This window comes from Desarmillaria tabescens, assembly GCF_030435595.1.
Source record: "Desarmillaria tabescens strain CCBAS 213 chromosome Unknown EV420scaffold_63, whole genome shotgun sequence".
Lineage (NCBI taxonomy): Eukaryota > Fungi > Basidiomycota > Agaricomycetes > Agaricales > Physalacriaceae > Desarmillaria > Desarmillaria tabescens.
Window position 1 is genome coordinate 153,387 of NW_026848362.1, and position 15,832 is coordinate 169,218.

Below are 15,832 nucleotides of genomic sequence, written 5' to 3' on the forward strand. Positions count from 1 at the left end.
ACCAGTGTATCCTTCGAGTGTCCAAGGTACCTGAGCGCAATTGTTGAAGCAGTGTGATAAGCGCCGTCAAGTGGAAGAAAGAAAAAGATTTCACGAAGCACCTCACGGAACATGATGGTAGTACGCCGCAGGGTTCGACTGATCCTATTACATCAGAGTGCCTGAGATGCGCACTATACTGGGAGATACTGCCTTGTCCGGCACTGCCAGCAAACAAACGGTTGAAGAGAGTCGTGAATTTACACAGGCATACAGGCGCAGGTGGCAACCCCAGAGAATACCGCGGAAGCATCTAAGCCGAGGAAAATTGATTGACTATCGAAGTGCAAACCTTTAAAGACTGGTAATTATAGCCTATGGTCAACATTTCGCTGACGTTAGAAATAAAATCAGATCATGAATCGGATTGTTCGCACACCGTCCCAACATCGGCGTTGTATCGACCTCGCTGTTCGCCTTCCATTCATCTATCAGTAAGTATGTTTGATGCCGCAAACCCGGTCGCAGCTCATCGGACGCGGGTGCCTTGTGTAATGGCACGCGTTTTGTACGCCTAGATTGGCTATATTTATCTCTGTTACAAGCCCCCAAAGTACTGGCCGCTTCAGATGTAATGTTCACACAAAAGACAAGTCTCGTGTTCAAAGAAGAGTCGGTGACGAGGCCGTCCTTCGGAGGAAAAAAGTTCGTCCTAACGTGTGTCCGCCACGTACCATATCCAGATTTGCGTCAGAGAATAACCTGGTTGTGAGGCAAATCAGGGCTGGATCAATCATCAGGGAATGAGCTGTCACCTCCACCAAAGAAGGCATTGTTGTCGACGAGGATGCCATTTGATAGATTCTGATGTGCCATGCAATCGATCAAAATCATGTCGAAGGCGCACGTCGCAGAAAAACCGTAAAAGCGAGCACAAAGATCAGTAGTGATAATGCGGACGCCACCAAGCAATCAAAGTGCGCGCAAATAGCGGTAGCTGCTGAAGCTGAAGTCCTAGTGAATAATAGAGAGAACAGGTAGCAGGTAGCAGGCGACCTTGCCATTTCGGAGAGTAGATTGAGGAATAGCAAGGTATTTCAAGGAAGAATGTAGCCAGATAATCTCCACAAAATGTACGTTACACCAACACGCGATGGTAAAGGCAGTGGTAGCCCAGACGAATATTCCGATGAAGAATCAGGCACTAGTATGGATATTTAGTCGTTTAAGAGGCAGTTGTGTGTACCTGATTCCGGTAAACCTGGATACGTAGCTGAGTGAGCTGATCCATGATAACTGGAACCATACAGGGACGGAACCAGCGCCAGAAGCAGAACCACTCTAGCAGACGGGAAGACTGGATGAGTTCAGGGACCAACCCGGAACGCGGGGCCGAGGGGCCTGCCCTAAAGTTATGTACCTACTAAAGAGATTTACCGGCCCGGATATCTGAGCCGAATCACGACGCTAAAACGATGCCACCATCCTCTAAATATGTCCTTACTAGCATTGGCAGGAATCTTGTGAGATAGCTAGCGTTAGCAATCCAATGAATGCGTGAGCCTCGTTTACCCCCTGTCTAGGATTTCGGAAATGTCGTCATCCGCTGTACTGACATATTTGTCATTTTCTTTCTTAGATCAGACAACGACTATGGCGGCCATACCGTATGCCATTCCCACCACTGAAATACCAGTGACGCCCGGGCCCAAACCCAAAAGAACTCGAACCCGAAGAACAATTGTGAGTCTATCCTTCGAGGACTCTGTATTAAACGCTCAACAGTTACACAGAAGCGAACAGATGCAGCCAAGGAATTCCGTCTCAAGCCAGCGGACCTCGATACCCTCACCCCTACCAGGCAGAGGGATAATCCATATGGCGGAAAAGTGACCTTTTACAAAATCGACGAGGTAGAAGCTCTAGCTGAGCGACTTCGTGAAGACCCTTCTACTTCGCAGTCGCTAAGTCGGCCCCCAGTGACAAGGAAAAAGAAAGATGGATCAATCACCAAAACTGATGCTGAAGCTCACTATTCCGTACGTCATTCTCTCTTTAGCTAATTAATATATTTAGGCTCTAATGTTCATGCCGTAGCTCCAGCCAGTTCATTTGGATGGGATAAAGCCTCGTGAGGTAAAGAAAAACCCTCACGATGAATCTCGAAGCATGTACATTTACAATGTTGTTGATGTAGAGGTGAGTTCGGGCCTCTGTGGAGTTTTCGGTTTGTCTTAACGAAACTCGTCAGGAACTGGCAAAGGCAGTCCACGGGCCGCCATATAGGCTTCCAAAGCGACCTGCGAAGTCCTTCACGTCTTTAATCCCGGACCTCGACGAGGATGACCTTTACCCTGGGTATCACAAGTGGTACTAGAGCTCATGTAAGTTAGTAGTGTGGTATCGAATTCTTTTCCATGAAGCATACAACCATCCTTCTCTTTCTTGAAGTCTCTATATTTTGGCCGTGTCGACTACAATATTGCACTTGCATCCCCATGTGCCATCGATAGACACGTTTGCGTGCCTAGTGTCCATTTTTGTTCTTTATGCACCCGCGACGGCATATTTTGAATCCTCAGGTTGAGTCTATCGTTGGATATGCTTGGGCTGTCCTCCTACTCAAACCTATCATCGAAATCATGATACAACCGTTTGCCTTTCTCTTACATTTGTTTAAAGAAAAGGCTGGTCTCAGACTCTCAGTACTTGTGGTCTACTTTTGCTGTCGCCAAATTGAATGGCAACCATACTTACTCGGAAGCGCGTGCCGCAGCCTTCTCAGGCACGTGATGCGACATGTTTGTTTTTCGCACTTCGAATCCTCATCGCTTGATCGATGAACGGCGATTTGTGACTGAATCTCTAGACCACCACCATCGACATCATCTCAAATTATCCAATGGCTGGGTTCCCCGAAGGTATGACCTAGAGAGATTTGTATAGTGGTGGTATATACTTAATTAAACGCTTATAGGCATCGACGACTCGTATAGCTGGCCATGCACGATCCTCTGCCACAAATGCAGCAGATGCTTACCTTCTATGAAAGATCCCAAAATATCTTCATCCGGAGTCTTCCTCAAATTCCGTGAACTCTACTCCCCTTCAGAGTTGGAAATTCTGTCCATATCTAACCTTCGTTCGCAAATAGCTGAAGAAATCGACGCCTACGATGCAGAAATCCTCCGAATTCAGAGTATTTCGGAGAAACTGAATCGAGATCGTGACTTGCTGAGAAGTTACGCTGATCATTATGGCGCGTTGCTTGCACCAGTTCGGCGACTACCCTATGATATCCTGCTTCAAATATTCGAAGAGGCCTGCAAGCAGGAGTCGGACCTCTACCCATCAAGTGTCCCTTTTCTTCTGGGGCTGGTCTGCAAGCGCTGGCGCAATGTCACCATTACTTCTCCCAGTTTATGGTCGAACATTGTCGTTCGTTTACCGTCGCGAAGGCCCTTTCCTGCTTCTCGATGGCAGTCTATCCACAAAGTAGTCAAACTTCACCTACTTCGGTCGGGGTGTATGCCCCTGGCGCTCAGGTTTTTGAGTTCCAGGCTGGTGATCATACGTGATGATGGCTTGGATATCGTCGCTGAGACCCTTGTCGCCCATCAGTTTCGCTTCCGTGAAATTCGAGGGCCATTGCGAGCCATAGCAAGGTTGCCAGATGGTCTGCTAAGTAGCGTGGGAAGCCTCATTATGGAAGGTTACATGCGCGAAAGTAATCGTCGCTACATATGTGATCTTCCAAACATCCATACCCTTACGATACGCGACGGTGTTCCGCTTTCTCGCATTGACCTCCCACAACACGTACACACACTTAACCTGGAATTCCGTCCCGGAAATGTTGGTGCTGTTATTCGCAATCTCTCTCGAATGCGGAGCTTGCGATCCCTTACAGTCGAAGCATATGGCCTCTGCGAAGTGGGAGACGTCGGCCACTTCGTCCGCCTTCCTACATTAACTTCCTTCACTTGTCGTAATATGTATCTCAATACCGACACTCTTTGTTGTTTCCTTGCATCCATCGATGTTCCCGCTTTGACCGATCTCACCATCATCGGCGGAGCTTTCCACACACAAACTATCATATCCTTGATTCAGCGCTCCCGCCCGCCGCTACGCAAACTCACGATTATTACCACTTCCCATGCTACCGGTGTTGTGGAGGTCGTGGAATTCATTGAGTTGTTCAGGGCGATGCCGGACCTGGCCAGCCTGACAGTTCATGACTTTGCAACATCAAAGACACTATCGGATTCGCTTCTGAACGAACTGAGGTTCGATCATGATCATGACCCCCTTTTTCCCAAACTCGAGCATCTCGAGCTTGCTTGGGTTATGCCTTGTGTCATGAATTCTTCTGATGCAATGATAAATCTCATAAAATCCCGACATATTGGTTGTAGCAGTTATCGTGGTAGAGCGACGGATGTCCCTCTGAAGTCAGTCGCGCTGGGCTGGCCTCTGCTTTTTCAGGATCTTGCCCTTCGCAGACTGGAGGGGTCGGGGTTACAAGTGAGGAAAGTAGGTCCCATACAAGAGATGACCTGTATGTCGAAGTATGAATAGAATAAAATCCTTCTATGCACAATGCTCTATCAATTATGTCTCGTCTTTGAAATAACGATGGTCTCCGAGTGTATAGATGAAATGATGTGTCTTCGTGGAGAAGAATAATTCGAGAAGGTATCCGAACTCTCAAAGTAGGCCTCAATGCCAACGAATCTTCACGTCGAGCACCGTCTACATCCAACCTCGCTTCGTCCTCAACATCAGGATGCCTCGATCTAATGCCTGTGGCATCCCTTCCTTAATCGCATCCTTCAGCGGTTCCAGCTTCTGTGCTTCGTCTTGAGGTGGAAGTTTGATCACAAATTCCTTGAGGCCTCGAATCTGAGCTAGAGCATTATCCAGCTCAGACCATACTTGCTTGTTTTTGACGAGATGAAATGACATCTCTTCGTTAGGCGCCAGGATAGGCGGAGGTATACTGGTGATACGAGCTTGGTACATGCGAGGATAGTGGGGTTCGGCAAACAGGGAGATGTGGATACTGGACAGCTTAATGTCTGGGCACGAAAAGCATTTAATCCACCACTGCAAGATATCTGTTTCGTTACTATAATCGCAGTCGTCTAAGCTGAGATGAAGATGGTTTAGAAAGGGCGGGAAAAATAAAATGGGTAGTTCATCGGTATCTAGAGGAGAGTTAGCATGCGAGACCAACATCGAAAATCAGAATACGACGTACCTGCTTTGATAATACCCACTCGAAGCTTTTGGACCAAGCCACCCGATTTCTCCAAGATAGTCTTGATGGAAGTCAAATCACTAGCTTGCTGGACAGTCAAGATACGGAGAATGCGGAGATGTCGTACAGACAACGGGGCTGAATTCTGAGCGATATCGTCAGCGAGACGCACAAGTATATCCCTGCAGTCCTCGAACTCGAGTATGCGGACGCGGGGGATTATGGAGGTGCTTCCAGCCTCCTGCAAGTCGGACACGCTGTCATATCTACCCAAAGATACGGACCATAAGGCCAACGTGTGTAGTTTGGGAAAAGCTTGGATGAAAGAAACCAAAGCACGGTACGACGCGACAACTGTATGATGAAGATCCACCACAGGAATGTCGTAGCACTTTCCCTTGGAAATGAATGATAGGTGATCCCAGGGTATGTGCTCGAAGTGGAGTAGTCGTACGCTGACGGTCAATTCGAGAAGCTGCTCGATCACATTGACCCGCGCGACTGTTTGATCTTTATCCGAACAACCAGAGAATTTCAGACGGTCAACAGAGAATGCAACACCTTTCGAAGCATTGCAGATATCAAGGAACACATTGCAATCATGAAGGCTGCGCAGGACGACACGCTTGAAACGGTGGTGGCGAGTACGAAAGAGAGTCGCTCGTGAGAGGAGAGCGGCAGCATGAAGGCTTTCGCCCTGTTCAACGAGAGCATCGACAACAAGGTCGCTGAGTTCTTGGCAGAGAGGCCACTCCATGGGTCTGTGGTGGGTGAATGAAAAGAGCAAAGAGTTGACGGCTATTTATGTGCGGGAACAAAATGGCAAAGCCATTGAAATAGAAGAACGCGTCGCCTTGGCGACTATTATTTGTTTTTTGTGACTCCAAGCCGTTTGAATATGCCACTGGGCAGCAGGAACCCATCAGGACGACTCGACAGTCGCGCAGTTCCCGCGCCAAGTTTTCGCAGGCCATGGGCAGACGGTGACATCAAGTTAGAGAAAGAGGCATCGTCAGAGTTACTATCACGCACTCACATTTACGGGATAGTCCAGCAAATGTGCCGAAGACTCACTATCCCGTAACAGAGACAGCAATGTTTTGAGGTGAGGGATCGTGTTTGTGTGGGGTTTCCATCAACACTATTGCGTGCCTTCGAACTCTCACTCATGATGTAAAGAGCAGGTTTCTGTTTCGAGGTAAGGGGGAGTTATTTACCACTGGACCGGCTAGAACACGGAGTGATCGATTGACAATCGTGAGAGTATGAACAACAATGCCACTAAGTTCTTGACAACCAAGCCGCGGAAAAAATATCACTCGCACGACCTCCAGCAATGTTTTCCGAGGCAAAAATTAGGATATCGATATCGTTCGGTGACCATCATTAATAAAGGTATACTGATAACGACGGATACCCTGAATAGTCAATAGATAGTCATGAACAGACGGAATACAATTCGGGCATTGAGTACTCGAAGAACTCGGGAATTGCGCCTATTCTCAAAGTAGATCTCAATGCAAATAAATCTTCACATTGAGTATCGTCTACCTCCAACCTCGCTTCGTCGTAAACTCCAGAAGACCTTGATCTCGCATCCGAGGCATCCCTTTATCAATCGCGTCCGTCAGCAGTTCCAGGTCCACCTTATCACTCTCAGTTGAAAGTCTGATCACGAATTCCTTTAGGCCTTGAATCTGAGCTAGAGCTTTATCCAGCTCGGACCATAGCTCCTTTTTGGCGAGATGAAATAACCTGGGAGGGTTCCTGAGCGTAGTCTCAATGTCATACAGACCAGAAATGCGGTGCAAGTGAGGATAGTGAGGGTAGGCTGACAGGGAAATGTGGATATTGGATAGCTTGATGTCCTGGCAGGAGAAGCATTTGATCCACCATCGTAAGACATCCGTTTCGTTGATAACGTCGAAGTCGTATAAGCTGAGATGAAGATGGTTTACAAAGGGCGGAAAGAGAAAAATGGGTAGTTTGTCAGTATCTAGAGGAGAGTTAGCATGCAAGAGCAACATCGAAAATCAGAATAGGACATACCTGCTTTGATAATACCCACTCGAAGCTTTTGGACCAAGCCACCCGATTTCTCCAAGATAGTCTTGATGGAATTCAAATCGCTAGCTTGCTGGACAGACAAGATACGGAGAATGCGGAGACGTCGTACAGACAACGGGGCTGAATTCTGAGCGATATCGTTAGCGAGGGGCACAAGTATACCCTTGCAGTCCTCGAACTCGAGTATGCGGATGCGGGGGATTATGGAGGTGCTTCCAGCCTCCTGCAAGTCGGACACGCTGTCATATCTACCCAAAGATACGGACAACAAGGCCAATGCGTATAGTTTGGGAAAAGCCTCGATGAAGGAAGCCAATGCGTGGTACGACGCGACAACTGTGTCACGGAGATAAACCGTAGAAAATTTGTAGCGCTTCTCCTTGGACTTTCCAATGAATGAGAGGTGGCCCCAAGGGATTCTCACGAAGTGGACTACTCTGGCAGAGACGACCAATTCGAGAAGACGCTCGAGCACACTGGCATGAGTGGCAGCTTGATCTTGTTTTGACCCGTAAATCTCCAAACTATCAACGAATAGCCCAACGGTCTTTGAGATGGTGCAGAGATCGGAGAACTTATCGTAATCGCGGGAGCTGCGTAAGACGACATGCTTGAAACGGTGGTAACGAGTACGAAGGAGAGTCTGCCGTGAGAGGAGAGCCGCGTTGCGAAGTATTTGGCCCTGTTCAACAAGAGCATCGACAACGAGGTCGCTGAGTTCTTGACAGAGAGGCCACTCCATGAGTCCGGTGGGTGAATAGAGAGAGGAGAGTGTCGATGGCTATTTATGTGTCAGAACACAATGGCGAAGCCATCGAAATAGGTGTCAAGGTGACTATTGTTTTTGTTTTGCGATTCCAAGCCGTAAAATGCCACTGGGCATCAGGAACACAAGAGGGATGCTCGACGGTCGCGCAATTCAAGCATCAAGTTTTCGCAGGCCACGGGCAGATGGCGACAGAAGGATCAGGACTTAATGATTCTGCCTTCCCCATATAAAAATGGATTTAGAGAAATATCCATGGTAAGAATTACTATCACGCTCAAAGTTACGGTACAGTCCAGCAAATATGCCGAAAAGACTCACTATCCCATAACGGCTAGGACATGCACCAATCGATTGATAGAAAATCCAGCTTTGTGTTGCAGTCTACTGAAGAGACTCGGTGTTTTCGTGGTTACACTTCTGGACAGTTGCGTGGGGGAAACGATGGCGTCGTCGTCGAGAACTGAGTAAATTTCAGCCAAGTTGTTGCGGAACATCGGCCCGAGTTTCGCGCTGTGCGGTTCAGGGTCCTTCTCCTTTCTCGGGATGCGAGTACCGTCTCGTCCGACTTGTATGTTACGTCCATGAGCTCTGCAAGGGAACCGAACTATGCTCTGCCATCCAACGCGACTCTCTTCTTCTGGTCTTGGATGCTACGACCCATTCCCTTGTATTTGCCTCGCTGAGATTGGAACAACGACAACCCAAATACGGCGTGCCGAAAATAGTTTAACAAATGCCTTGCCTCACTTTGCTGACCCCGTGCGGTACCGGCGCTTGTCATTACCCTTCATTTCACCCTTTCAATCCGTGTATTAAAGATACCCAAAATCTGGGTCATTTTCTCCTCTGATCTCTCAGACAGTGAGTTCATTTTCTTGGGAACTTGCTTACATCCCTCTGAGCGCTCTCCAAGTTAGTTAGCTCATGCAGACTGAACCACTCGTGCTGACGCCACTTCTATCTCAGGCCCAGGAATTGAGACTTTCCATTCTATAATCCCAAGTGCTGTGGACTCCGAAATGAGTCGTGACATGTAGGCTCTCCTTCACCTTCGACTAGCTTTATCTTACTCTCACTAGATACCATCCTGCTTCGTCTGAGCCTGCTTTGTCGTTGTCGACGTCGACGTCTGGTCCGGAAGCGGTAAATGTCATGTCATTTCTATTTTCACAATTTCCAACTAATTATCTCCCTTTAAAGACTTCCCTGGCGGCACCTACCGAGAGGCCTACACCAATCCATGGAGTCCCTCTTGATGTCTTGGAAGAGATATTCACCAATCTGATTAATAGTTTGGTACTTGCTGTGGACGATTATCGCGGCGACCGTTTTCATTCCAGCATGCTCACTATATCTCATGTGTGCGTCTATTGGAGAGACGTATCATATTCGCTCGCTTCCTTGTGGTCCTTCATCTTCGTTCCAGTTCGATACTTGATATCAAGGGATGAGCATTGCCGAGAACACCGAGATGTCGACATATCAATGCCGCCGGCGCTAATCAATGTTTATCTTCGGCGTTCAAAGAACTACCCACTGTCTCTTTTCCTGTTCCGAAAGCACGATGACATGCGGAGGAAAGGATCAAGGTCAACACAAAATTATACATCTGCTACTATAACTTCACTCCGTACACAAGCTCACCGCTGGCGCGAGCTCTACATATCTTCCATTCCCTTAGAATTCCAGGATTTTGCGAAGCTTTTCACAGGGTTGGGAAACCTCGCATCGCTCGAACGGCTGACCTGTGTAAAGCCCTTTGACATATGGAAGTTCCGTGCGTTCACCACCGCCCCGAACCTTCACTGGTTAGATCTAGGGGAATACGTCCGCCCGGGTAGCACATCGTCGTCCTTCCCTTACGCCCAAATCAGCCATCTTATTCTTCGGACCCTTGACTTTCAATCGACGTCCTTATTCCCCAACATAACCGATGTCACCATGTATGGTACTCCCCCACGTCACTTCCTCTTACCAAGCCCCAATTTAGCATCTAACATCGTCTCGCTCACCATCTGCCTCACCTACTTCACCCAAGAGCATCTCCCCCTCTACCGACGTGACATCTCCCTTCCCCGACTCCGAGACTTAACCATCATCTACGTCGGTCCCGTCAGGAATCCTTTCAAAGCGGAATACCTCACTCAAGACTTGATTGCGGTATTTTCCCACCAGATCCAGCATCTCACTCTCTGGCGGGTACCCATTTGTGTGGAAGATCTCATAACTATCTTGGAACCCCTTACCGAGCTCCGGCATCTTGGTGTACATGACCCCCTCCCACCTGTATACAGACCGTACAGCCCTATCTCACACGAACTGATCCGGCGTCTTGCTACGGATCCGTTGTTCCTCCCCCATGTGAACTCACTGGACCTCAAGTGGCAGTGGCATGACGTTGACGAAGGAATGGTCATGGATATGCTGCTTTACAGAACAGGCAGCGCAAGGCTCGCGAAACCGTACGTCCCGCCGTCGTATTTGAATAGTCTCATCGAGCAGATGAGGCGCTGGGTCGTCTAATGGAGCTCTGGGCCCGAGAGTCGACCAGACTTATTTTTGGATATCCGTGTCGAGCAGGATTAAATCTTTCAGGTTATGGGTGTTTTGGAAGGGGAAACGTTGGCATCCCTTGACTTGGACTGCAGAATGTTGCAGGTATATGTACCGATACGCCCCACTGGCAGGATCTTTGGCGGATGCGTCTGTTTCTTTATCTCTGTATCTGGCCCATAAATGTTAAAAATGCGATTATTATTCGCGAATGAGAATCGACATAAACACGAGCGACGTGGTAGAGGCCGGCGTAAAAAGTTACTAGCCATAATGCGTCCTCGACCTCTAGCGGCACGACATTGCTCCCAGATGCTCACGAGCAGAAACTTTTAGCTTCTTTCAGAATACACCGCCATGTGTACTGTTCTGCAAATCATTAGGCCACTGTTCTGCGAAAGCATCAATTCTCGAACCTTACATGTCAGCCTAAAAACTTGATCCGTTTCGCAAAAACGATGTTGCATAGACAGCGTGTCCATGTGCGCTACGTCTCTTCTTTGGCATCGATACCGCGTATCACAACATGATAACATTTCTTGGTTGTTCGGGCGCCACCCGCATGGTAAACCGCGTCCTTCAAAGCTTCTTCAGACATAAAATCTATCTAGCAGCTTGACGTACTCACCTTCTCGGCCCCAACAATGGTCAAGATTTTGCGCTCTCTCCTCATCCTTGCCACCGCAGCATTAGCAGTCGCGGAGACGCCAACACAGCGTTGTTCTGGCTACAACCAACTCGTTCAGTGCTGTGAGAATGTCGTCATCACAAACAAGGCTCCCCTCGCAGCCTTGAACGTCGACGCTGGACCGCTAGACCCCTCCAAGTATGTCGGACTTGGGTGCAGTTTACCCAGAATTGTTATCGCCCAGTCTGCCGTTAGCTGGTATGTCTTCCACCTCCTGCAGTTGAGATCGAGTACTGAACACGTTAATGTAGTTCAAGCCCCAGTGCCACGGAATTGTGCTGCAGTACTAACATCTTTGTTGCGAACGATGGTAAGCACGACTGTCTCTCGAGCGTTGAATAAAATAAACCTTACCGAATGACAGGAACGTTCACCGCAGTGAACTGTACAATGGCCGCAATCTGAGCTTGAGGTGGTATTCGGAGGTCCGGTACCTCAGTGCAGTCGGTTCGTTGTCCTCCAGTATAGGGTGTAACTTTGAGAATAGCGGGCTCGTACGACTGTTTTCTTCTAGCGAAATAGATGTGACAAAGGTGTCAGTGGATCATTGAGTACACTTACTGAAGAGACCTCCGCTATTCGGATGTCATCCAAGCTCGCAGAATACATCGCATAGCGATCGCTTGTTGCCAAGATCCATCATTGGTATTGTAATGCATTGCGGGTTGGTCTAGATTGCAGCTATCTGCTGGGTGCCAGGAAGCGAAAGCAAGGTCTAGGGTGTGAACCATGACAACAGAGAATCCGGACAGTCCTGGTGGTACCACCGTTCCACTACCAGAAAGATTAGAGAGTAGACGTCAAAACAGGTGGAGCATGTGTACGATTGCCTTCCATTCTCTGATGAGCTTCGCTTGTCGAGGAACTCTCCGATGCTTCGGCATGCTTAAATGCGGCAGACTTTGCAACAGCTACAAGAGAAGAGAACCGTACGTCGCGCTTGAGAAAGAGGAACCTGATACAGAAAATACTGGCAGGAGCTGGTGACGGTAGGAGGCACGAGGTCGTCAGACAAACAAGCCGCAACAACGCGTACCGGTGCTCGGACCGAATCCGATTTTCTCGCTTGCGTCTACGCTTTCGTTTGCCCTCGTGCCAACGGACCACATACATCCTTATCTCACAAAAAAGGCCCCCATCTTTAGCTTTCAGCCTCTACGGCGCTCTTGCTCATCTTTTCGCTGAATGAGGTACAACTTCCAGTTGTTTCAACCATTTCATTATTGTGGACTAATTCCGTCCGTAGATTGGCATAGCAACATACCATTGACGCTTTTTGTACGAGATATTTTGTTGTTTATCTTATCAACTCGCTCACAAGATCACCTTCAAGATCTACCATTGTTCGAGTCCTGTTTTCTGATTTCCTGCGCTATACTCGTCGATCAAACTTGCCTGACCTACTATCTCGGGCCGCTTCCTTCCCTTTCATCTGACCGCTAGACTTTCTTCGATAGTACCTGCCTGATACCGGCCTGCGTAGGTTCCCTCCCTTTTCCGAGAAGAAATGCGAATCTTATTTGATACTAGTATCTGCTTTATCGTTCCTATCAATTGGTGTGGTTCTTCTGGACCCTAAGGCCCTTCGCAGCCGCAGCTATACGGCAGCTTCATATCCAAGCACTACCATGCTGCTACAAACGAATGATAAGACGGTTATTCCGGCACGATAAGCATGGCGGATTTCCCATCAGAAGTATTCTTGGCGCTGGAATGTATATAGTATTCTTCGATGTCCGCCGGGGGTTCTTCGTCCATAGCTCACTATGTCTTCTGCAACCCAAGAGAAGACCTCGTTTGACGAGAAGAACGTCGTCGTCGAGGCAATCGCCTATGGAGCCCAAGATGACACTGAAGGTAAGTATCTCAGTCATTTCAGCCGGGATAGGACGATGCTGACCGGAACACCGTTCATAGTCACTAACGCGTCTGAGTACACCCCAGAGCAGTACAAAAAGTTGAAACGCAAGATGGATTTCTATCTGCTTCCACTCATGTGGCTTTGCTGTGAGTCACTACGCGTGCAGCATCCTACAGCTCTAATACATTCGTTATCAGACGGTATCCAGCAAGCCGACAAGACGGGGCTGAGTGCGCAAACCCCTCTGACTTTCACTACAAATCCTGAACGTCTTGCAGGCACTATGGCGACGTTCGGTCTGCGTGAGGACACAAGCCTGGTTGGACAACAATACTCGTGGTGAGTAGATCACCGTTTTCTATGATACATCCCTAATCATTGACATTCCCGATGAGGCTGACAACGGTTTTCTACCTCACATATATGTGTTTCGAATTCCCATCCAATATTCTCCTTCAACGATGGAGGATGGGTAAGACTTTGTACGTATTTGCTTCTTTGCCAAGGCATTATCAATAACATCCGTTCACACTCAGGTCGATCTACATGGTAAATTGATCCTCCATCTCTCAATCTTTCTGACGCCTTCTAATAGATATGCTGGGGAGTCGTCGTGTTATGCATCGGTTTTGGTCAGTCCTTGTTCAAATTTCTCGACTATTTCCAGCACTGATCAAGTCCGCAGCAAAGAACTTCAAGCACCTTATCGCCTTGCGTGCTATGCAAGGATTCTTCGAATGCTGTATCAGCCCGGGATTTATCCTCATTATCGGAAGTTGGTACACACGCCGAGAACATTCTTCTCGCTCCCTAGTATTCCAAGTTCGTCAGCTAGTTCTCATGTTCCTTTGCTGCGCTTACCTTTTCTCCGCCTAGAGCGCAAATGCAGGATTTGGTGTCATCGCTGATCTCACGCTCTACGGAATTGGTACACTCGAGTATAATGGAGAGGACATCCAGGCATGGCGGTACATGTCGTATGTACGCCATATCTTTCTTCCGCCCCATGCCTGCTTACTTGTTGGCAGTTCCTCGGTTCGCTCACCGTTGCGGTCGGGCTTCTTTGCCTGTACTTCCTCGGTACTCCATCCGAAGTTCCCTGGCTCACGAAGGAGGAAAAACGGATGGCCAACACTAGGATTCTCGAGAACCAGAGTGGACATGACCGTACGGGTACGAAGGTGTGGAAGTGGGACCAAGCTCGGGAGTGTTTGGTCGATCCATGTGTATGTGATTTCAACGTCGAAACTGTTTGTGCCATATTGAGATCGTTTCAGTTTTACTTTGCAGGAATAAACGCCTTTCTGTCGTCGGTAGGCTTACCTCCTTGGTCTGCGGAACTTTGTTGACGCTTATATAGGTGCCTAATGGGGGCCTTACGACGTTTGGAAGCCTCATTAACACCAGTTTTGGGTTCAGTACGTACATTCGTTCGACACCACGACTAACCGTTAATTGTATCCTCGTAAAGCGTCTCTTCAAGTGATCTTGTATACTATCCCTCGGAGTATGACCAGTGTTGTGATCTTCGTCATTGTTGGATTGGTTCGTGCCGCTCTCTGCTCGCCGCCACACGCTGCAGTCAGACTGACATAGCAATAGGTTACTTCAAAGTGGAAGAACCTCCGTCTGTATATCATGGCGTTTGCGACGATTCCTCCATTCATTGGTTTCCTTGGGATGGCTCTCATCGAGACGAGCGTGTCTACTAAGGTCCTCATTTATTTTGTCATTTTACCTGTGCAGTTCTGATACTCTTAACAGTGGACGAAATGGGGGATGTACTATATGACTGTACGACGTCTATAAATGTGATTTGCGCACGGCCTGACGGATAACCTTTACAGGTTCCGTTTGTGCTCAGTCTGTTCTTGGGATGGACGCTCATTCCTTCGAATCTTCCTGGACGTACCAAGCGAACAGTGACGTCCTCTTTTACGTTTGTCGGGTGCGTTATCTTGTCTGTTTTTGATGTTTACTGCTCAACGTGATCCTGCAGTTACTGCGTCGGAAATATGTGCGGGTCGCAGATATTCAAGACGAAAGATGCCGTATGCCCCTGCCCTCTTTTTCTGATCCCCTCCATAATTCTGTTTTCTAGCCAACCTACACGCCAGGAGTCATGGGATGCAGCATATGCTTCGGGCTAGAGTTCCTTGTCATCGTTGGTTCGCGCAATCTTCATTATCATGATAGAATGACGCTGATTAGGACCCTAATCGTAGCCTGGCGGACGACCCTAGTGTTGAGGAATAGATGTCGGGATAAGGCGATGCTCACGGATGGGCTGACCGAGGAAGAGAGGGAAATGCAGGGAAAGATTAACGGAGAATCCGATATGACGGACTTTGAGAATCCTCATGTGAGTCTTCTCTCATCTCCATACTTAGATGCCTGCTCATCGCGTTAATTAGTTCCGCTATACTCTCTGAGGCAGGGTGTTGACTTAGCATTATTCATAACGACTCCGACACACAACTTGCTGTAAATATGAAGGTTTCATTTTCGTCCTTACAACTACGTGTCGCTTCTCTGTGTCTGCATCCCTCAAGGCTCATGGGTTTCATTGCAACGCTTCTCATCTACCAGACTATACCGAATCGAGAATGCGCTCGGCAGACGCAATCCGGTAATAAGGTCAGGAGTTGTCAG

At 48.2% G+C, this 15,832-nt stretch overlaps 7 protein-coding genes across 7 annotated transcripts; 5 read left to right on the forward strand and 2 right to left on the reverse strand.

Annotated features, from left to right (window-relative positions):
• Positions 1 to 1,632: 1,632 nt before the first annotated feature.
• EV420DRAFT_1649614 (uncharacterized protein) lies at positions 1,633 to 2,356 on the forward strand (the record flags this gene model as incomplete). Its single annotated transcript, XM_060478338.1, has 4 exons — positions 1,633 to 1,722; positions 1,773 to 2,018; positions 2,077 to 2,178; positions 2,231 to 2,356. The coding sequence occupies 4 exons, from the start codon at positions 1,633 to 1,635 to the stop codon at positions 2,354 to 2,356; spliced, it is 564 nt and encodes a 187-aa protein (XP_060324413.1).
• A 424-nt stretch (positions 2,357 to 2,780) lies between these two features.
• EV420DRAFT_1074956 (uncharacterized protein) lies at positions 2,781 to 4,875 on the forward strand. The gene is made up of 2 exons (XM_060465669.1): positions 2,781 to 2,900; positions 2,957 to 4,875. Exons 1-2 carry the CDS (start codon positions 2,882 to 2,884, stop codon positions 4,558 to 4,560), a joined length of 1,623 nt encoding a protein of 540 aa, XP_060324414.1. The 5' UTR covers positions 2,781 to 2,881; the 3' UTR covers positions 4,561 to 4,875.
• Positions 4,735 to 5,999, reverse strand: EV420DRAFT_1649616 (uncharacterized protein; the record flags this gene model as incomplete). The annotated part of the gene is made up of 2 exons (XM_060478339.1): positions 4,735 to 5,189; positions 5,243 to 5,999. The coding sequence occupies 2 exons, from the start codon at positions 5,997 to 5,999 to the stop codon at positions 4,735 to 4,737; spliced, it is 1,212 nt and encodes a 403-aa protein (XP_060324415.1).
• Positions 6,000 to 6,789: 790 nt separating this feature from the next.
• Positions 6,790 to 8,218, reverse strand: EV420DRAFT_1752264 (uncharacterized protein; the record flags this gene model as incomplete). Its single annotated transcript, XM_060480400.1, has 2 exons — positions 7,292 to 8,218; positions 6,790 to 7,238 (listed from the first exon to the last, which is right to left on the reverse strand). The coding sequence occupies exons 1-2, from the start codon at positions 8,049 to 8,051 to the stop codon at positions 6,790 to 6,792; spliced, it is 1,209 nt and encodes a 402-aa protein (XP_060324416.1). The 5' UTR covers positions 8,052 to 8,218.
• A 786-nt stretch (positions 8,219 to 9,004) lies between these two features.
• On the forward strand, positions 9,005 to 10,635 carry EV420DRAFT_1075008 (uncharacterized protein). Its single transcript, XM_060465672.1, has 3 exons — positions 9,005 to 9,111; positions 9,158 to 9,221; positions 9,279 to 10,635. The coding sequence occupies exons 1-3, from the start codon at positions 9,098 to 9,100 to the stop codon at positions 10,599 to 10,601; spliced, it is 1,401 nt and encodes a 466-aa protein (XP_060324417.1). The 5' UTR covers positions 9,005 to 9,097; the 3' UTR covers positions 10,602 to 10,635.
• Positions 10,636 to 11,234: 599 nt separating this feature from the next.
• On the forward strand, positions 11,235 to 11,848 carry EV420DRAFT_1074983 (uncharacterized protein). The gene is made up of 2 exons (XM_060465671.1): positions 11,235 to 11,629; positions 11,684 to 11,848. Exons 1-2 carry the CDS (start codon positions 11,276 to 11,278, stop codon positions 11,699 to 11,701), a joined length of 372 nt encoding a protein of 123 aa, XP_060324418.1. The 5' UTR covers positions 11,235 to 11,275; the 3' UTR covers positions 11,702 to 11,848.
• A 941-nt stretch (positions 11,849 to 12,789) lies between these two features.
• EV420DRAFT_1074964 (major facilitator superfamily domain-containing protein) lies at positions 12,790 to 15,807 on the forward strand. Its single transcript, XM_060465670.1, has 21 exons — positions 12,790 to 12,798; positions 12,850 to 13,176; positions 13,237 to 13,326; positions 13,378 to 13,410; positions 13,459 to 13,519; positions 13,576 to 13,662; positions 13,717 to 13,729; positions 13,776 to 13,812; positions 13,866 to 14,002; positions 14,057 to 14,161; positions 14,209 to 14,406; positions 14,458 to 14,493; positions 14,541 to 14,598; positions 14,652 to 14,725; positions 14,783 to 14,893; positions 14,945 to 14,974; positions 15,028 to 15,128; positions 15,180 to 15,231; positions 15,282 to 15,348; positions 15,406 to 15,542; positions 15,595 to 15,807. The coding sequence occupies exons 2-21, from the start codon at positions 13,086 to 13,088 to the stop codon at positions 15,610 to 15,612; spliced, it is 1,536 nt and encodes a 511-aa protein (XP_060324419.1). The 5' UTR covers positions 12,790 to 12,798; positions 12,850 to 13,085; the 3' UTR covers positions 15,613 to 15,807.
• Positions 15,808 to 15,832: the final 25 nt, after the last annotated feature.

Excerpts from the sequence above, each read along its gene's own strand:
- EV420DRAFT_1074964 (XM_060465670.1), top strand. The coding sequence starts at position 13,086 with ATGTCTTCTGCAACCCAAGAGAAGACCTCGTTTGACGAGAAGAACGTC. Across the intron at positions 13,411-13,458 it reads AGCCGACAAGACGGGGCTGA|GCACTATGGCGACGTTCGGT; the intron begins GTGCGCAAACCC and ends AACGTCTTGCAG. Across the intron at positions 14,975-15,027 it reads GGGGGATGTACTATATGACT|GTTCCGTTTGTGCTCAGTCT; the intron begins GTACGACGTCTA and ends TAACCTTTACAG.
- EV420DRAFT_1074983 (XM_060465671.1), top strand. The coding sequence starts at position 11,276 with ATGGTCAAGATTTTGCGCTCTCTCCTCATCCTTGCCACCGCAGCATTA.
- EV420DRAFT_1075008 (XM_060465672.1), top strand. Across the intron at positions 9,222-9,278 it reads CGACGTCTGGTCCGGAAGCG|ACTTCCCTGGCGGCACCTAC; the intron begins GTAAATGTCATG and ends CTCCCTTTAAAG.